Here is a 22,222-nt window from a genome sequence, read left to right on the forward strand (position 1 = left end):
GTAAAACATGTAATGGTAGTGGTCCCCTAATTAAGAAGAGCTGGAATCGATATCCTAACCACGTTAGAGCCTGAGTCCTTCTTGACATTTAAACTAATTGCAATTTTTATTCATTCACATGGACTTGTTCATCCAGTGCTATTCAACTTTATTACAATCTCCACAGGCTTTACACCATTCTGCTGTTGTGGAGGAACCACTAAGTCAGCATTTTACCAATGATGTTACCAAGGGCAGTAATGTTGTTTCTCTAATTACCCTGCAAAGCCCTCTACCCAGAGTGAAAAACATGGACATTTTTTGTTTCAATTAATTAGCACCATAGCAACTCCGAAGCCCTTAAAATAACTGTATATAATAGCACAATCATAATTCAAAGGTTAAACATCGGGTGTACTTATTGCAGATCACAATTCATTGCTTTCTTTCTATCGTCTCCTGACCGAAACATGTTAAACGTACAAAAGGGCAGGTTCCAAAAATATGATCCGCTTTTACCATTTCAGAAAGATTTTAAAAAATAGTTAAAAACAGGTATGATCCACGAAGTTAAATAGAATATGGATTAATAAACACACACTCAGAATTATTAAACAAATTATCAAGAAGCTTGTTTATTTTATTTCTCAATGGCACCAACACAATGTAATGCATTAGTTTGATGTCAACTTGCTGAGCACTGCTACAGTTCTCAATGCACCTCCTTAGGCTCTTGTATACCCTACTGACACAACCTTTCTAATGTTGAACCATCACACTTTGATTTTAATTGGCAATCATGTAATTTGAATGTGTCCTGATCATGCATTCTTTAGCTAATGTCACATATTAGTCCATTTTAATATATGACCTTGTGTGGCAGAGCAAAGCTCTGCCCTTAAATTGGCAGGGATGGGGTTAACTTCCCCTACCTGCCTGGGTTTATTATGTTCAGGTGGCTGGGGTTGATTAGTTGATTAGGTTGATTAACGATCAATCAGCGCCCAGCCACCTGATATAAAAGGAGGCCTCTGCTTCTCATTTGGGAGAGGGAGCTGAGGAAGCAGGTTGGTGTTTGTTTTGTGGTTTTTGAATTTTCTAAATCCAGTGAAGGCATTGCCCAGCCTGGAAACTTTATTTTTGTGAGTTTTGTTTTTGCTTTATTTGTGTTTGAGTATCTGTTATTTTGCCCTTGTGCACTTTATTTTTGTTTATTTATAATAAAATAGTTATTTTTTTTAACTGCAGTCTGTCTCTGGGCCTCTATCCACTCGCCAGCCTGCCACACCTTGTTCCAGCCAGAGTCTAAAGGAGTAATTGTACTCCTGGGTTTAATCAAACAAGACCTGGTATGAACAAAGCTCTGGACTGCTTGGAAGACCTTTCAACCCCACTTACTCTTTCTCTATATATACTGGCAGAGTTGAAAGGTCACAATGTCACATGACTTGAATGGAATTGAGGAAATCTGTACAGACTTGGCACAAGCTCAAAACAGCTCAGAATAAAAGCAGATTTAGAGAACAATGATAACTCAGTATTGTTGAGGAGCAACAGAACCCAGAGCACTCAAAATGGCTGCATACACTGTGATAAGACAAGGGAATGCAGCACGGAAATGAAAAGGACATTTGAAGCTACTGTAAACTGTTTATAAGTTTGTTTGCTTTATATTGGACTAAATAAGTTATTCATAAAGTTTGAAAATGGTATCATCGTTGCAAGTCAATGATCTAGACAGGATGATATATCACATGCTAGACACTTATGGATTTAAACTGAAGTAATGCTCAAATATTCATCAGCATTTTCAAAGAATATTTAAATATGAAACCCATGTCCGTCCCAGAAGTACAATACATGAGAAAAACAAGCAGCCTTACTGAGAATCTTTACACGGTCCAGCCAAGTACAAACAAGCCGCTGGCCAAGTGAAACATTAGGGGATTCTAGGTGCTACAGAGAAAAAGCAGTTAAAGTGTTGCTCTGAATTCCTTCTCCTCCAGCCAGGACTGGGCAGCTCGTTTTCCTGAGCTGTGTTTACATTCCACGTGGCTTTGAGACTTACCTGGATATCAGCTCCCCACTGAGACCCAGCATCAGGGCTGACCTGTCCAGCAAGCACCTGCGCCGTCACCCTTCTCAAGGGGTTCCTGCTTGCAGCGGAGTTGGGGTCACTGCATGTAAATCCTCTCGTAAAATGGGAGTGCTCTGCAATCTGATTAGTGCTGAATGCTCTTCTCCTTGGAGAGGTCTTGGTCTCTGCTCCTTTCAGAATAAAAATGTGAACATGACCATTTAATTCCTTGAATGATATGTATGACCTATATGAGTCCAAGCACAACAGCAGCAAATACACATGGACATGTTCCATCAGCACACACAAAGCCTCTATTAACATACAATACAATGCAATACAAATCAGCTGCACATACCTAAACTCAGTACAGTGCAATACAAATCAGCTGCAGAGATCTAAACTCAATACAGTGCAATACAAATCAGCTGCAGATACCGAAATTCAATACAGTACAATACAAATCAGCTGCAGAGATCTAAACTCAGTACAGTGCAATACAAATCAGCTGCAGATACCTAAACTCAATACAGTACAATACAAATCAGCTGCAGAGATCTAAACTCAGTACAGTGCAATACAAATCAGCTGCAGATACACTCATAAAATATGAAACAGCTACGCTAAAACTATAAAAAGCAAATCAGCTGCAGAGATCTAAACTCAATACAGTGCAATACAAATCAGCTGCAGATACCTAAACTCAATACAGTACAATACAAATCAGCTGCAGAGATCTAAATGAAGAGCCACTCATTCTGCCACTCATTCTGGTTACAGGTGATTCCGACTGCCTTGAACAGACTGGTCAAATTGTGTTTAATTATTACTTATCTCCTGCACCCGGTATGTATTGTAAATTAGAGTCAGGTGCAGAAAAAGAAAGCAGCCAGTCTGTTCAGGGCTGCTGGTGTGTGAGGAGCCTGGTTGATGGTGATTTTAATTGAAAAAAAAAAAAAAAAGGTAGTGTGAGAAAGCCTTTTTGTGTTCTGTTTTGTCAGTGTGTGTTACAGGTAAACAGCTTAGCTATCCTGTGTTAGGTAGGTTCTTGTGTGTAGTAGTTAGTGCTCAAGAAAGAGCTAGGTGTTTGTTTTGGTTATTTCTATGTGTTTATTGAAAGTGCGTGTAAGTGCTAGAAAAATCAATGTCTGTGTCCTGTGTCCTGAATTAAAGGGGCAACAAACCTTGAGAGTTGCAGGATCTATTACAATTATAGATACAGTGCCTTGCAAAAGTATTCAGACCCCTGACCAATTCTCTCATATTACCGAATTACAAATGGTACATCGAAATTTCGTTCTGTTTGATATTTTATTTTTAAACACTGAAACTCAGAATCAATTATTGTAAGGTGACATTGGTTTTATGTTGGGAAATATTTTTAAGAAAAATAAAAAACTGAAATATCTTGCTTGCATAAGTATTCAACCCCTGTGCCATGGAAGCTCCCAGTTTGCACCAATGAAAGAAATTGTCCTAACGAGGTCACAATTACCTTACCAATGGCCTCCACCTGTGAACCATTAAAGTTGCTGTCACATTTTCTGGATAAAAACCCCACTGTTGAAGGATCATTGGTAAGGTTGTGAATCATCACCATCCCTACAGTGAAGTATGGTGGTGGCAGCATCATGCTGTGGGGATGCTTCTCATCAGCAGGGACTGGGCATCTTGTTACAATTGAAGGAAGAATAGATGAAGCAAAATACAGGAAAATACTGCAACATAATCTGCTTCAGTCCACTAAAAAACCGAAGCTTGGGAGGAAATTCACCTTTCAGCAGGACAATGATCCCAAGAACAAGGCCAAAGCAACAGTGGAGTGGCTCAAGAACAAAAAGGTGAATGTCCTACAATGGTCCAGTCAAAGTCCTGATCTCAATCCCATTGAGAATCTGTGGCATTATTTGAAAATTGCGGTCCACAAGCGTCGTCCAACCAACCTGAACAACCTGGAGCCAATCTGCCAAGAAGAATGGGCCAAAATCATTCCGACACTGTGTGCAAAGCTGGTACATACTTACCCCAAAAGACTTAAAGCTGTTATTGCAGCGAAAGGTGGCTCTACCAAATATTAATGTGTGAAGGTTGAATACTTATGCAAGCATGATATTTTAGTTTTTTATTTTTCTTAAAAATATTTCCCAACATAAAACCAATGTCACCTTACAATAATTGATTTTGAGTTTTAAATGTTTTAAAATAAAATATCGAACAAAACAAAATTTCAGTGTACCATTTGTAATTCTGTAATATGAGATAATTGGTCAGGGGTCTGAATACTTTTGCAAGCCACTGTGTGTGTGTGTGTGTGTGTGTGTGTGTGTGTGTGTGTGTGTGTGTGTGTGTGTGTGTGTGTGTGTGTGTCTATATATAGTGTGTGTATGAACAGTTACATTTTCAGCCTACTTTTTGCTTTTGTTTTTTGTTTTTGTTTGAAAAAATGTAAATTATTGTCATAAAAAATAGTTTAAATAGAAATATAAATCAATCAGTCAGTAACGTGTATCCCCTGCCACGGCTGTAAATTCAAAACTAGGCCCAGCGGTGAGAAAGCTAATTCCCGGTTGTGATTATGGGGACAATGTCCTCAACAACATCAAGTTATTAGAACAAAAGGACTTTTTTGTACTTTTCCGTTCATACAAAGACACAATTCTCTTTCTGCCTGTAATTGGTATAACAATATAATGATCAATTTAAGACATAATGTCAGTGTAATTAGATCAGTTTAATTATTTAGTAAATTGACTGTTGCCCTGTGTTGCACTCAGTGTCAAAGCTCATTGAGCGCCCTTATTAATATCAAACAAAAGGCAATTCACCATCAACCCTCTTGACATACCATCAAAACATAAAGAGACTTTGCAACACAAAAGCAAAGAAGCATCTTGAAGTCTTAAGACTAGAAAAACAATAATAAAATGTACAAATGAGAGGAGACCATTTGGGCCATCATGTTCGTCCAATTCCTAGTTGCTGATGCATCTAAAAACTATCCATTTGTGTCTTAAAGAATCCCAAAGATTCTGCCTCAACAACATGACTAAGTAACCCATTCCACCCCCTCCTCACTCTCTGTGTAGAGAAGTGTCTCCTACCCTTTATCATATCCAACATGCAAATATCAAGAATAGTAATTTACAAACACATTGGAAAAGGGAAAATGATTTCTCCATTTCAAGTGAAAATGCTCTGGCCTAAATGAGTGCCCACAAAACTTCAAAGCATGCCATTTTAAGGGAAGTTTTAGGGAGGCACACCATCATACTAAAAACAGAATGGGTGCCATGAAACAGGAAATGTAGAGAGCAGAGATGGAAATGTAACTCTAAGCAGTAAGAAGCTAAGAAGGAGTTACTTTTATCTGTGTGTTACGATGCTTTCATCTGAGATCAGGAGCTACTCTTCTGTGAACACAGTTTAGACCAGCCAAGGTGCCGCAATAGTAGGAGTTACTGTCATCGAGTGATCTGCCCCTGTGCATCAAGTTTCCTTTTGTTTCTTCGGTAATACACTGCTGTGCACTAGATGGCGCTTACTAATATAAAGACACTTGGGTTGATCTAGCCTACAAAACATGTCTCTATGACAGGCTGCTAGAAACAAAGAGAAGCTCCTGAACTCACAGTCAAAACACCTTAAATAAAACAAGAGTCACAGAAATTAGAGCCACCGCAGCATCAGACAAAGTAAGGCAACAGTATATAATCTCAAACCAATAAAATTTGAACTGCAGGGTTCTCGTCAGATCACTTGGCATTTCATTTGAAACAGTCTGAGAGGGCAGTGTACACACAGCACATTCTGTCTTAGATACTAACACAATGATATTACCAGAGTCTATTTGTGTATGTTGTTCTTCACTGATTGGCACACAGTCCGATACTGTTTCCTGGTAACTATCGCGCAGGGAGCCCACAGTGACATCTCTCGACAATCTCCTGCTCTCCGCATTGGCTTTAGCTGGCTCCTCTTCTTGGGAATGGTAGAAAACTGAGCTAGTGGATTCAGTGGAGTGCATCATGCTGTAACGCCTTCTTTTTTCCTGTTTAATTAGAGCACATTGTCAGAAATGGCATTGTCTGGTAAATTTGGGCAGCACTTTTCATATGGTTATATTATTTACCATAGTTTACTATGTTTTTATTATGCTTGACCATACCTCTCTGGGCTTTGCTTACCTATGCTTTACCATGCTTTCACTACACAGTGCTATGCTTTTACTGTGAGAAATGTTATAAGGGGAACCTTTGAGCTCTTTTTAAAGATTAGTTTCAAGGATGTAATGAAAAACTGGAAAGAAACAAGAGCTGGAAATAACATACATTATTTGTGGGTGAGAGAATAATTACATTGTATCTTCTATCTTCAATGAAAGCCTGAATGATTTTCAGTTTTCTACTCACAGACTTAGGGTTGGGATGATAGCGTGACGTGTCACACACAACACTGTAGCCAATCAGACGGTCCCCTGGAAACAGATAGCTGGCACCCACTGGAGAGAGCAGAACTTCCTTTGTCGCCGGAAACAACCAGTCAATGGTGACATCACTTAGAACAGGGGCCATCGCTTTCTTCAGGGATTTTATCATCTGTCAACATGGTAAGGGTAGGTTAGAGCCATACCATTGAGTACTGTAAGTCTCAGTGGTGTGCAGGGCAAGTCATACAGTCAGTGGTGTGCAGTTCTGTATCCTGGCTGTGTGAACTCACCAGACTTCACTAGCGATTGGCTTTGTCACTCCCACGGGTTAGGGAGGGACTGTCTCAGGGAGCACTGACTCTGTCTGCCACGGGTTAGGGAAGGACTGTCTCAGGGGGCATTGACTCTGTCACTCCCACGGGTTAGGGAGGGACTGTCTCAGGGAGCATTGACTCTGTCACTCCCGTGGGTTAGGGAGGGACTGTCGCAGGGAGCATTGACTCTGTCACTCCCACGGGTTAGGGAAGGACTGTCTCAGGGAGCACTGACTGTCACTCCAGTGGGTTAGGAAGGGACTGTCTCAGGGAGCACTGACTCTGTCACTCCAGTGGGTTAGGGAGGGACTGTCTCAGGAGGCACTGACTCTGTCACTCCAGTGGGTTAGGGAGGGACTGTCTCAGGGAGCACTGACTCTGTCACTCCAGTGGGTTAGGGAGGGACTGTCTCAGGGAGCACTGACTCTGTCACTCCAGTGGGTTAGGGAGGGACTGTCTCAGGGAGCACTGACTCTCTACTCCCGTGGGTTAGGGAGGGACTGTCTCAGGAAGCACTGACTCTGTTACTCCCACGGGTTAGGGAGGGACTGTCTCAGGGAGCACTGACTCTGTCACTCCAGTGGGTTAGGGAGGGACTGTCTCAGGAAGCACTGACTCTGTCACTCCCACGGGTTAGGGAGGGACTGTCTCAGGGAGCACTGACTCTGTCACTCCCGTGGGTTAGGGAGGGACTGTCTCAGGGGTCAACATCAACACTCGAGCTCTTGGCTGTAAAGAGGTTTGATCACCCACTGACCTTCAGTTCTCCTGAGCAGTTAATAATACTGATCAGAAACACATTGAAAAAGATCTCCAGGCAAAACATTAGCTTTTGAATTTATTAAGTTTCTTTTAGCGGTTCTAAAAAGAAACATAGTATAAAATAATGGGTTGTTGTTCTTGCATTAAATACAAATGTAAAGGAGGTTAATTAAGAAACATGGAGGCTTCCTTTTCAAGAAAGTGGCATTTTATTCATTCAGAATTTGCCAATACAGTGAATCCTCGCTATGGAGGCTAGTCAAGGACCTTACCGTTAGAATTTACACAGATACATAGAATTTCTAAAATTCTGGTTATTTACAAAGTTCTTAGTTTAGCCAATTTATTCCACTGGTTAACACTATATTAAATCAATACACTACAACGGGCAGAAGATTAAACAACAAGAAAACTAAAACTCAGATTTGCACAGGAACCTACTTTTACTGTATTTTACAATAAACAGCATTTTATTTAAAAAAACAAAAAAAAATTGTTTCAATCATAATTAACTGTAGTTAACGAAGTTGCACTTCTTGTATGCGGTTGTTGACAATGCTATCTACAAGAAATCATCTAAAAATCTATTTTTCTCTGCCACAGAAAGTACAAAGCTTGCTAACCCAGCGCTGTATTACTTTCCTGTACCTTCGGTTGAAGTCGTTCTCCTTCAGCCAGAAATTCAGCAGTACCTTTGGACACAGAGGCAAGCCCAAGCACTAGCCTTCGACAGGCATTCTGACCAATCCCAAAGCTGTAACACCTGGAAAGACACACTTCATAATAGGGGAAGCACAGAGTAGTAAACAAGAAGTGTGCTAGTCGGCCTCAGATGCCAGCAGATGACTAACCAGTCTTTATTTTCTTCACACTTAGCTGATGGTAATTCCAAACGTACTGGCAATGCTGCATTCGTCTTGTTCTGTGATTGCATCACAATAACATTACTTAATTCTGCAAAAGCAGTTTATGTACTTCTGTTTTTGTGTGTTTAAAGGTTGTACTTGTAGCCATGTTATTATTTGAATTGTATTCAGCTGTTTAAATTGAAATGGAAAGTCATTCCCCTTGCTATTTCATGGTGTTGGCATCCCTCTGTGTGGTTCTGTTGCTTTATTTCTGTTGTTATTATTATCACAGGTTTTCTTTTATACCTGAAGAAGCCTTCTTCATTCCATTCAAATCATGGGACAAAGTGACTTTTCAACTGCATGCCCCAAATACTCTTCGTTTATACAGAAAACATACGGGGCTGGCAGAGTTTGTCACATGATTTGGAATGAAGAAGGCTGTTAGCCCCAGCACTTAGGATTCTACAGACAAGTGCAGATTTAGACAGAAATTGTAAGAACTCAATGAGCAACAGAGCCCTGATTGCAAACACTATACAGTAGTATGGGGAATGGACGTGAACATGGCATTTGAAGCTACTAACTCTTTAAGTAACATACGTGTGATTTACAGAAATACATCCCAGTTACTGAAACGTGGCCTGTCTCCCCATCAGCTTCCCTCTTGTCTGTGCACACAGAACATGTTGTTCTTGGCAGTAATATGTATCTTTGTTTCCTTACAATTTCTGAACACTAGAAACAGCGGTTAACAAAATCAATGAAGAAAGTGCAGCTGGCTATATTATTTGCCTGACAATAACTAGATGCAGTCAAATCAATTGTTGGTCTTTTGGTCCTGAACTGTATCTACAGGCAAGTCAGACTTCAAATACAACTAAGCTTGGCTTAAAGAAGTAAAATCTCATTATCACCTGGTAGTAAACATGGCTCAATCTTTTTTAATTATGAATTTCCTTTTAAGTAACGATAGTGTCTTTTGCTGGCAAAATGAAATACTGTATCTACTTTATAATGTAGCATTGTACTGCATCTTCCTTTATAATGTAGCATTGTACTGCATCTTCCTTTATAATGCAGCATTGTACTGCATCTTCCTTTATAATGCAGCATTGTACTGCGTCTTCCTTTATAATGCAGCATTGTACTGCATCTTCCTTTATAATGCAGCATTGTACTGCATCTTCCTTTATAATGCAGCATTGTACTGCATCTTCCTTTATAATGCAGCATTGTACTGCATCTTCCTTTATAATGCAGCATTGTACTGCATCTTCCTTTATAATGCAGCATTGTACTGCATCTTCCTTTATAATGCAGCATTGTACTGCATCTTCCTTTATAATGCAGCATTGTACTGCATCTTCCTTTATAATGCAGCATTGTACTGCATCTTCCTTTATAATGCAGCATTGTACTGCATCTTCCTTTATAATGTAGCATTGTACTGCATCTTCTTGGCTTGCTCTTTAGTCTTTGAACTGTATGGTTGCAGTTCACATCCCATCATGCCTTTCTATTGAATGGGCAGAGATGCCAATTCCATGCACATTTCAAGTCTGGAATATTTGACCTGCTGAGCTGAAAGACAAAGCAAGAGCTGACAACTTTCTTTTTCCTAATGCAGTGCCTCATGTTTTACATTAAAAATCTATGTTTGAGATAATATGATGGTCTCTTATCATGAGTGGGTGGACCAGCAGAGTAAAGGCAGTTTGTCAATGACAAGGTAATGAGCCGTGGTGTAAAAGAACAATTTGAAATCGATGTGTGTTACCCCCAGCAGCACACCAATGTAAAGCAAAAGAAAATAAGTCAAACTAGCAAGGTTGTATGGGAGGCCAGAGCGCCTCCTGTGAAGGGAAACAAAACACATTGATTTGAACGTGTGGGTTTGTGTTTGACAAGCTTTCCCATTGACTCTTAAGTGGATAACCCCACATCCATACCAGTTACATAGCGGGTCTGTCAAGCATGGGAAGAACAGGATGCTTTACACAAGTACTTCCAGCTCAATTTAAACAGAAAGTGGCTTTCAGGGCTTTTTCCCCTTGCCTTTTTATATTTGTTCTTAGTAGTTCTGAGTGCTGTTCCTTGAGTAGATTTTATATTACACAACAATTCCAGTAAATCTAGTATGTGTTGACAGCATTTCATAGTTCATCTTATTTGAAAGATATTGTTTTGGAAGGGGGGGGGGGGGTCATTATTTAATAGTATTTTTCTCATAGCATTTGCAAGTAATTAAATTGTTAACATCGCTGGTACTCTTTTCCATGTTAAATTTCCTGTTGAAAGAACGCAAGTGAGTTGCTTCCGAGTAATTTTAGTCCTTGTTTTTTAAAGACAATGATTCCTCATGAGCACATTTCATTACAATATATATTTCACTTTCTTTTTTTTAAACACCCACACAGATGAACGGAAGTGTAGTATTGCAGTGTAAGGAGTGTTCGATAAATATTCCACATTAACAGCTTCAAATAAACGCCATAAACAAATCCACTTCACCTTTACCATAATGTGTGCATCTCTCAAATACATAAATGTGAGATAATTTTAATGTGGCTATTTCATGGTTTTAAAACCATAAGGAGTAGTGTATGATAAACCATCACTATCCCCTGGTTTAACCCTAGCAATAAGCCATGATACCAGACTCACTGGGAGGCAAGGAAGGCCTCAGACTGCCAGTAATAAGGTGCCACGTGAACACACCAGCAATTCATTTTAACTGTTTCATTTTAGACTGTAAACAAACTGGTAGATCTAGCACACATTAAAAAATTCTCTATGAGAAAAAATAGAAAACTACCCGTAAAAGCAAAACACAAATGAGTTAGTTTGAGAGCTGTGCACTCCTCAATGTTATTTATCAACCCACTCTTGTTCTGTGATCTAGGCAGCATACAACAATTCTGTATGCCTTGAATAATAAACAGCATGAATCCTAAAGGAACTGTATATCTCATCATGCGTTCCCTCATATCAGCTTGATAGAAAACACTTTGACTGCATTGCCTTTGTACTTAATCTATGCAAGCACTGAGACAATATAAACAGTCTGCCCATGAGAGTCTATGTCTGCGGTGGACATTTATCAGCCATTATTGTGAATGTCATTGCCACCGCCCTTCAGTAGCAGCAAACCATAGCCAGAGAAATGGCATGGAGTTGCTCTGCTTCTTTTTCATAATCAATGTATCTTAATTATACATGTTCTGCTTTAAAGGGTAAAACAAAGTTGATTATTGTTAGATAAGGAGTTAGACCAGAGATCAGGCTTCAGACTGTGGCTCAGCATCCTAATATGTTATACCTTAATGTGGAGGGAAAGAGCCAAGAGGCCACTGATAGCTCAGGAAGGGTTTCAACAATACAGTTATAACTCAGCACACTGTGAAAAAGAATAAGAGGCTTGACAAAGGACCTTGACCAAAGACAGCGAGATTACAGGGGATATATCCGTCAGTATAGTGGTAGCACTTTACAGGTTATGAGTGACTGGGGAATTACAAGTGGAAGAAGCAGGTACAGCAGCAGTGTCTTGTTACATAGGGAATAATTACACGCAACCAACATTGGTTGTCCAAGTGTAATTATTCCTTTGTTAACAAGCCTCTACTATTTGATTAATCTAGAGCACAGCACTGTGCTGCATCAGGACCATAGAGCATAACAGTGTGCTGCATCAGAAGCATCTAGAGCACAGCAGTGTGCTATATCAGGACCATCTAGAGCACAGCAGTGTGCCTCTTCAGGACCATCTAGAGCATAGCAGTGCTGCATCAGGACCATTTAGAGCGCAGCACTGTGCTGCATCAGGGCCATCTAGAGCATAGCAGTGCTGCATCAGAAGCATCTAGAGCACAGCAGTGTGCTGTATCACTACCATCTAGAGCGCAGCAGTGTGCCGCATCAGGACCATCTACAACACAGCACTGTGCTGCATCAGGACCATCTAGAGCACAGCAGTGTGCTGCATCAGGACCATCTAGAGCACAGCAGTGTGCTGCATCAGGACCATCTAGAGCACAGCAGTGTGCTGCATCAGGAGCATCTAGAGCACAGCAGTGTGCTACATCAGGAGCATCTAGAGCACAGCAGTGTGCTGCATCAGGACCATCTAGAGCGCAGCAGTGTGCTGCATCAGGACCATCTAGAGCACAGCAGTGTGCTGCATCAGGACCATCTAGAGCATAGCAGTGCTGCATCAGGACCATTTAGAGTGCAGCACTGTGCTGCATCAGGGCCATCTAGAGCATAGCAGTGCTGCATCAGAAGCATCTAGAGCACAGCAGTGTGCTGTATCACTACCATCTAGAGCGCAGCAGTGTGCCGCATCAGGACCATCTACAACACAGCACTGTGCTGCATCAGGACCATCTAGAGCACAGCAGTGTGCTGCATCAGGACCATCTAGAGCACAGCAGTGTGCTGCATCAGGAGCATCTAGAGCACAGCAGTGTGCTACATCAGGAGCATCTAGAGCACAGCAGTGTGCTGCATCAGGACCATCTAGAGCGCAGCAGTGTGCTGCATCAGGACCATCTAGAGCACAGCAGTGTGCTGCATCAGGACCATCTAGAGCGCAGCAGTGTGTTGCATCAGGAGCATCTAGAGCACAGCAGTGTGCTGCATCAGGACCATCTAGAGCACAGCAGTGTGCTGCCAGCAAAACAAAATGAACATTAATCCAAAGTGGCAGATAACTAGATGGTGCTGGATCTTACTTCTGTAAAGACATTGACTGATCTAGGCTGTGCTACAGATACCTATAGCAGGCAACTAGAAGTGAAGAGCAGCTGCTGGACTCAGGTGAAAGCACCTTAACCCAGATATAAAAACACAAAATGCCAGTATTGCACGAAGGAGCAATCAGATTGCAAACCTCACTAATAACATGCCACTCAAACTCTTGTAACTAAGCTTTCTCTGCCTCATCCGTATGCAAAAGGCATTCACTATGGTGTGGTTGCTAGGAGATCATGGCATGAAATCTACATTTTTACATTTTGGTCTTCATGTGCACCTGTGAACTACATATTTGATCCCTGAGAATGAAGCATCAGTTATGTAAAATTAACAGTTGTTAAATTCTGTGAAAAACTGTGGACCAACATTATCATGTGTTAGTAAGTTAGTAAGCTCTGGCATGGAGCAGGATGATGTATTGTGAATAAAGGAGGACAGCAGTCAACTCTGGCATGGAGCAGGATGATGTATTGTGAATAAAGGGGAAAGGGACTCTTGCTGTACCTGGTGCAGCGTGCGTGGTTGCGGACGAGTTCTATAACCTTCCCTGTGTTGCTTACAGCCCCATCGGTTAGCAGGAACAGCAGGCGAGGGTGTCCCCTGTACACAGGCTGATGCAGAATCCAGTTGAGAGGAGAGAGGATGTTGGTTCCTCCCATATCCGCTCTGATCTTCTTGATATACTCACAGGCAACAGCCAGGGTCTCCTGAACAACAAGCATCATGCTACTAGTTAAAACCCCTTCACATTAGGGGCAGCGCAGAATAGGGACAAGTCGACCAGTTGAATAGTAAAGAGTGACAGTCGACCTGAAACTGAGAGTCGACTGAGTGATTCAATGAGTCACAGGATTGTGAAGACTGAAGGGCATTAGCAGGATTGTGAAGTCATTGTGAAGAGTGTGTCTCAGATAGACTGAAGGGCAGTAGAGGGATTGTGAAGAGTGTGTTTCAGATAGACTGAAGGGCAGTAGAGGGATTGTGAAGAGTGTGTTTCTGATAGACTGAAGGGCATTAGCAGGATTGTGAAGTCATTGTGAAGAGTGTGTCTCAGATAGACTGAAGGGCAGTAGAGGGATTGTGAAGAGTGTGTTTCAGATAGACTAAAGGGAATTAGCAGGATTGTGAAGTCATTGTGAAGAGTGTGTTTCAGATAGACTGAAGGGCAGTAGAGGGATTGTGAAGAGTGTGTTTCAGATAGACTGAAGGGCAGTAGAGGGATTGTGAAGTCACTGTGAAGAGTGTGTTTCTGATAGACTGAAGGGCAGTAGAGGGATTGTGAAGAGTGTGTTTCAGATAGACTGAAGGGCAGTAGAGGGATTGTGAAGAGTATGTTTCTGATAGACTGAAGGGCAGTAGAGGGATTGTGAAGAGTGTGTTTCAGATAGACTGAAGGGCAGTAGAGGAATTGTGAAGAGTATGTTTCTGATAGACTGAAGGGCAGTAGAGGGATTGTGAAGAGTGTGTTTCTGATAGACTGAAGGGCATTAGCAGGATTGTGAAGTCATTGTGAAGAGTGTGTTTCTGATAGACTGAAGGGCAGTAGAGGGATTGTGAAGAGTGTGTTTCTGATAGACTGAAGGGCAGTAGAGGGATTGTGAAGAGTGTGTTTCAGATAGACTGAAGGGCAGTAGAGGGATTGTGAAGAGTGTGTTTCTGATAGACTGAAGGGCAGTAGAGGGATTGTGAAGAGTGTGTTTCTGATAGACTGAAGGGCAGTAGAGGGATTGTGAAGAGTGTGTTTCAGATAGACTGAAGGGCAGTAGAGGGATTGTGAAGAGTGTGTTTCTGATAGACTGAAGGGCAGTAGAGGGATTGTGAAGAGTGTGTTTCTGATAGACTGAAGGGCAGTAGAGGGATTGTGAAGAGTGTGTTTCTGATAGACTGAAGGGCAGTAGCAGTTGCAGTCCTATAACATATAAATGTTAATTTTGAACATTAATACGTTAAATTAAATCCAAGCAGTTTTAGAATATAATAGACAAACATCAAAGAGTTAAAAAACAGTATGTTCACAATAGAGCACCAGCCATTGTCAAATACGTGACTAGTCTACCTATTTTTACCTCAACTATTGAACAGTGTAAAATCCGTAGTCATGCTACCCTGCTTCACATCTCTTTGAAGTGGTGGTGGCTCACAAAATAATACCCTGTCTTACCTGTCTTGTACTTCCATTCGCTACATAGCTCTCAGTGTGCAGTTTTGAAAGTAGCCCATGTTGCAGTAAACATGCATTTTCATTTTAAAACATGAGACCTGGTATTACACTAAGTTAGAGAAAGTTCTCAGATCACATGCCTTACTCTCACAAAATCTATTACACTTCCTGGGTTATTTCACCTGTGTCTTCTGGGGTCACAGCATGTTACTGCCTGAAAGCATGTCAGTCAACAGTGTTAGCAGCTGGTTGGTTAGGTTAGGGACAAACAATGATAAGTGTTGAATCTGTAAAAATAATTCACTGTTTTCGAGTGCCATCAGAAACTGGATTATTTTCTTACTGATTCATGACTTTCAGTTGTTAATGCCATGTAAAACATTTCTTCCTAACTGGCAGGTGTTGGATAACGAGTGTCTGTGTCTGTTGTAAGTGAAGATGGTAGTGAGGAATATGTTTTAGGTGTAGAATATGAAAGTGGCATTTGTAAAGTTATTGATCGTTTTGCTGAACAGAGAAGGATCTAAATATCACTGCTAGCGATCAGTTTTCAGAATGAAAGTGGTGACTCAGGAGGGTGCACTGAGACCTCAATCCAACGCCCAGCATGTTGTGCTGTGGGAAATTCCACTCTTAGGATGAGATATCAATTCAAGGTCCTGGATGCCCACTTGCTGGGTAGGCCTTTGTTTGCTTTGTTTGTTTTGCTTGTGGAAGCTCTGTATTTAGATCAGGGTGCTTCTTAATGAAGATGCCGTAGCTGTACATGTGGGACAAGGGTTTTATTATCACCATATATTGGGTAATCTTCCAAGAGAAGGGGTAATGCTGATGTTCAGTCTTTACTGGTAATAGTTAGGATCTAGAGAATAATAATAATAATAATAATAATAATAATAATAATAATAATAATAATAATAATAATAATGAGTAAACAATGGAATAGTTTAACCCTTGTGTTTGGAAACAAAGATGGTATTCATACAGGTTAAACAAATACGTATAAAAATGGTATTCAAGAAGGTTAAACAAATAAAGGAGAAGAAACATGTTTAAAGTAGAATATATGAATGCTTATTGTAAAGGTATGAATGTTAAATAACAGAGTTTATTTGTGTATAAAATCATTCCAGGTGTACGTGTTTATTGAACAATGAATCCTGTTAGGAGCAGGCAGGGCTGTGGATTATTAATGCCTTGTCTTTCCCTAGGAGGGTATTAGGAGGTCAGTTGTGAGATTGTCTCATAAATGTCAGTCATTGTATGTACAACCTGCTAGTCTGTGAACATCAGTTGTCATAATTTGTGTGAAGTATCCAGAGCCACAGTAAATATTTATACCTGTAAATATGACCAAGTGCTGTGTCCTGTGTTCTAAAGACCCCGTGTTCCTGGCAGGATAATGTGATTGTGGGTGGGGGTAAGCACGGACCATCACCTCGTTACAGTTGGTGGCAGCGACAGGATGCCTCTGGAGACCCAGAGGAAGAGGTCATGAGCAGATCCTCTCATGGCCGGAGATCGTCCCGAGGAGATTGATTTGGAAGCGGAGGGATTGAATCCGGGTGTTTACTCTGCTGTTTCAGTGAGTGGACTGTCTTCTTTTATACCTGCCTATGAAGTTGCTGTTGGGAGGATGGATCCCAGATCTGTGTCTACGCTGTTTGCTTAGCTTGTGTTGCCAGGTGCTTTGCTTGCTGCGAGGCGTCCCTGTTTCCAGATATTCATGAAGAGTCATCAGGAGGAACATGGAGGCTACTGTTAGAACTTCTGGGATTGAAGGAGTCATGAATCATGGTGGAAGCACAGCTGGATTGAGGGTGGTGCTTTGTTGCACCTGGAGAGACTTCAGTGGAGAATCAGAGAGCAGGAAGCCTGGTCAGTGCTGAATGATTGTATTTCAGTTCACTTGAGCTTTGGATTATGAGGCCGAAGAGACAAGGTGCATTTGTAGTAATGGGACACTATTCTGGACTTTTTATAAAGCACTATTGACCTTCTGTTTCCTGGTGATTATTATTTTTGTTTCGTGCCCTGTGGACTTGGTTCAATTTCATGACTGACCACCTAATACCCTCCTAAGGAAAGACACGGCATTAATAATCCCCAGCCCCACCTTCTCCTAACAGGATTCATTATTCAATAAACACGTACACCTGGAATGATTTTATACACAAAATAAAAATGTGTTTAACCTGCATGAATATCATGAATATCACAATATATTATTATTATTATTATTATTATTATTATATATTATTATTATTATTATTATTATTATTATTATATCAATATTATTTTCTAGATCCTAAAGATTATCCAACATATGGCGATAATAAAACCCTCATTCCACATGTTGCTACGGCAACTTCATTAAGAAGCGCCCTAATCCAAACACAGCAATACACCATCATATATCAAACACACTTGATCAACAACATGCACGATGCATAATAAACCACGGCTCTATAGCCAGCAGAATAACCATAACAATCATAAACACAGAAACATGCTCTTCAATATTATAGTGAGGGTCTCACCCTCACATCTGGCACTAAGGATACTCCAGACAAGCACCAAGCAAGACCAAAGCAAGCCTAGACAGGTAATGGCAGATTTAGTGAGAAATAAGAGCCACAGAACTCAGAATGACAGAATGATTACTAACACTGTGAAACAGTAAGGGAAATGTAAAAAACAAAAAGCTATTTGAATGACATTTGAAGCTATGACCTTTAATTCAGTATTGGAGTAACAGAACCAGGGCCCTTCAGAATGACTGTAAACAAAGGGAAGGGTACAACACATATTGAAATGGCATGTGTAGCTAATTATGCACTTAAAGAAATAAGAACTTGTAAGAAAAGGGTGTATATTCAAAAAGCAATGCTGGTACATATATACTAGAATGCAAAAGCTTTAGAATATACAACTCAAAGGTACCATCCATCTTCATGCCGCCTCATAACCCTCAATTAATCAGGTAATCCAGAACTGCATTATTAATGAAGTCATTTACATTATGAATCAAGAATCAATGCAATCGCAGGCACTGTGCTACGACCTACAGGATTGTGGGACAGGATGAGCGATGGTGGTCAGGCAAGAGCGGAGTCACGAAGTCACACAAACAAACAGAGGATTTACACCAAAAAAACAGAGGATTTACAAAAACAAACAGAGGATGTACACAAACAAACAGAGGATTTACACAAACAAACAGAGGACTTACACAAACAAACAGGATTGACACCAAAAAACAGAGGATTTACACAAACAAACAGGATTGACACCAAAAAACAAAGGATTTACACAAATAAACAGAGGATTGACACAAACAAACAGGATTTACACAAACAAACAAAGGATTTACACCAAAAAAAACCAGAGGATTTACACCAAAAAAAAAACAGAGAATTTACACCAAAAAAACAGAGGATTTACATAAACAGACAGGATTTACACAAACAGAGGATTTACACAAACAAACAGAGGATTTACACACATAGCTTCAAATGGGTTTGTTTGGTTCTGTTTATCCCATATTAGTTCATCTTTCTCTATATCTGTCTTCACACATCTGTGAGCTTGTCTGGAAAATTGCCTTGGACAGAACAGGCTTCCTCATTCCATTCCAATCATGTGACACAATGACCTTTCAATTTCACTGGTTACCAGCAGAGTGGAAAGGTGACAAGTGATCAAAGTCATTGTCACATGATTTGAATGGAATGGAGGTTCAGGCTGTCAATTCTCCACACAAGCTCAAAGCCAGGTAAAGGCAGATTTAGAGAAAACACAGAATACGTTAATATTGGAGAACCCAGAACCAGCTGCAATGAGTAGATACACAATAAAATAAGGAAATGTAAAAAATTCATTTGAAGCCTCTTTGGTGTGCCTCACCCTGTCACAGACTGATCTTATGTTCTTAAAGCAGAGCACAGTGTAATAAATCATCATGACAGCTAGGTAAAGCATAGGCACGCATTGTAAATTCCATGCTATGGTAAGGATAATTAAGAAAACATGGCAAACTATGGTAAACTGGTGAATGCATAGTAGAACCACGGACAAAGCATGGGGAACCTGCACATTTACTGTGGTAAACTTTTATATAGGTATTTTTGGCAAGACACCTCACAGATGTTCTGTTTTATTATACTGGCAATAAATCAGCACTTACTTCATTGTAGTTCTGACTGGCTGGGAAGAGGGTTTTAAAAGTTGAGCCGAATCCTATTACATTGAACAGGCAGGCTGGAGTGAGGCTTTTCAGAATCACGATCATGGCATCCTGTGGGAAACATTAGCAAACGCAATAAAAACAGACTGTAGATTGATTTAGTGATTACAATGCCCTTGCCAGTGCAGTACCACAAGGGACCTGGGACCGGGCATTGTGCCCTTGCCAGTGCAGTACTACGAGGGACCTGGGACCGGGCATTGTGCCTTTGCCAGTGCAGTACCACAAGGGACCTGGGACAGTGCATTGAGTACCCTTGTCAGTGCAGTACCACGAGGGACCTGGGACAGTGCATTGAGTACCCTTGTCAGTGCAGTACCACGTGGGACCTGGGACCGTGCATTGTGCTCTTGCCAGTGCAGTACCACAAGGGACCTGGGACTGTGCATTGAGTGCCCTTGCTGGTTTAAAAAGATCCTTTAAATAACAGTGGGCAGAATTCATTCAAATTCTTCACACTTGAGAGAAAACAAAATGATATTTTAAGAGTGTGTTCTTTGCTCAAGTCTTCTATGTTATTTACAGATAGTTAAAATAGACATTTACAAGGGCTTCACTATAAACAGGGCCTTAAAAAAAGTATTCACTCCTATCAAGGGGGAGCTTGGAGCTCACTCTCATCTTTGTTTAAATTAACTTTAGTTCTGGTTGTTCAGAGCAGTGTGAGAACTGAAAAAACATGAATAGATACTGGTGCTAAATATACTAAAACATACTGGTCAGTAAATACAGATGCTGGTCAGTAAATACAGATGCTGGTGTCTCAGGTAAGTTTAGCTTCTCAGTTTCAGATACTGGTCAGTAAATGCAGATGCTGGTGGCACTGATGGTGTAGCTGTGTCCAGAGCGTTCCCAGCCCCTATGGGAATTGTTTGAGATGCCCTTTCTCTGGTAAAGTGATTGGCTCTGAGGCAGGTCCTCCACTACTGGATTTGGCAGATTTTTGAATCTGAGAAGTTTTTCTTAACTCAAATATCAAAACGTAATATCTGTTTTTATTATCATCTCTAGCCTGTGAAACAGTTGAAACAGCATGTACATTATCTGGGGAATGGGTGAAAGCTGGGTGAAGACAAAACTGACTGGAAGGACAGTAAAATAGGGTGAAACATTTAGACAACTATAGCACACAAATACACAGCTGCTACATATTAAAAAGCATTAGAATTATATGAGGTCATACTTCGTTGACCGTGTGGTATAATTAGATGTTTCTCATCGATGTAGTGCTGAGACAGAACAGGTTTGTCTTGTTCTGGAAGCATTTGAATGTATTTAAAAATATAAAATCTCATATAATGATCATTATTTTTAATGTGTAGACTATAGTGACGCAGTAACCATGTGGTAATAAGTTTCACATTGTTTAGTGTCAAATATTATTTCTATTTTTTTTCTTTTAGCCAGCTAGTATTGTGATCTCCTCTCCAGTAAAGCTGCCCTTTCTGTGCTTTTGAATCTTTGAGACGCTTTCTCACCTTGTATGCAACCTGCCTCAGTTGGGTTTAGTCTGAGTGTCATTTCCTGTTTAGATTAATTTAAATGTAATAATTTCCCCAGCCTTACAATATGAGTAGTTTACATGCAACTCTTTTGAATATCACAGAGTCACAATGCAAGCACAGTTGCATTGAAGTTGCATAAATTTGCAAAATTTTTGAATATTTGTCCCAAGGCTCCTGTCCATTGTTAAAATACCTCCACCCATATCAAATCTTTTTCCTTTAACAATATTTTTTTCTGGATTTATCATATTTAACTGCTGCATTGTTGGCTAGATCTTTTAGCTATGAAAAATGATTAGGTAATAAATAGATTGTCATGGTTGCCCCCTCCACGTCACACAGAACACACATATGACACCTCACCTCAACAAATGTATCACATACTTTAAGGAAATGTTCCTTTCAGTGCAGTTTGGAACACATTTGCTAGTACATTTCAGTAGCATAGTAAGAGTATAGCTATAACAGAAATACTTGGAATTACTGAAATATAAAAATAGCTTCTGCCTGTTTTAGTTTGTTGCATCATCATTGCCAACTATTACTGCTGCTTTGTGGAATTCAGATTTTTCTTAACATTCTTTCAGTTTTGTAACTGCTGAACGCTAGATTTTTAAAGGACTTGTGTATAACCTGGCAACTTTCTCTGCATTCTGTAATGTTTTTCTGCCAAAATTCATGCAATATTTTCAGTAGGCTCCATCAAATTCTACAAAGAAAAAATGTGTTTTTTTCTTTTGTTTATTTCTATTATATACGTATTTTATTTTTTTAAATATAGCATTTAAATCTAAAAAGAAATATGTAAATATGGTAAACAAAGGGGAGCCTCTCGTTGAGGAGGACAGTGTGGAAGCTGAACTAACCTCTCACAACTCAGAGCAAGACACTGAGTTGGAGGTGTTGGACACCAATGATCCCTTGTGGTCACTGGTGGAGCGAGCAACTCGCCACCTAGGGATTGAGTGGCCAGCCGTAGAATTACCTCGGCGGTCACTGTTTGAGTCGCCGTCTGTGCGGTCTCCACAGCCCAGGACGCTCCCAGCCTTCCCTGATTTTATTAAGGAGGTGTAATCCACCTGGGGGCCCCCAGCTTCTTAACCGGCAACTTCGCGGATGGTTTCCGCGTTTGCCATGCAGGGAGCG

At 40.5% G+C, this 22,222-nt stretch overlaps 1 protein-coding gene across 1 annotated transcript in view; it reads right to left on the bottom strand.

Annotated features, from left to right (window-relative positions):
• The window catches only part of LOC121328898 (von Willebrand factor A domain-containing protein 5B1-like), a 119,866-nt gene that overhangs the window by 32,816 nt on the left and 64,828 nt on the right, over nucleotides 1-22,222 (bottom strand). The window contains exons 10-15 of the mRNA XM_041274038.1: nucleotides 19,512-19,622; nucleotides 13,669-13,871; nucleotides 8,207-8,321; nucleotides 6,466-6,651; nucleotides 5,894-6,104; nucleotides 2,048-2,247 (exon numbers count right to left, since the gene is read on the bottom strand). Coding sequence (XP_041129972.1) covers nucleotides 2,048-2,247; nucleotides 5,894-6,104; nucleotides 6,466-6,651; nucleotides 8,207-8,321; nucleotides 13,669-13,871; nucleotides 19,512-19,622 — 1,026 coding nt within the window. The remainder of the gene's footprint in view (nucleotides 1-2,047; nucleotides 2,248-5,893; nucleotides 6,105-6,465; nucleotides 6,652-8,206; nucleotides 8,322-13,668; nucleotides 13,872-19,511; nucleotides 19,623-22,222) is intronic.

Source organism: Polyodon spathula, chromosome 16, assembly GCF_017654505.1.
Source record: "Polyodon spathula isolate WHYD16114869_AA chromosome 16, ASM1765450v1, whole genome shotgun sequence".
In the NCBI taxonomy this organism is placed as follows: Eukaryota; Metazoa; Chordata; class Actinopteri; order Acipenseriformes; family Polyodontidae; genus Polyodon; species Polyodon spathula.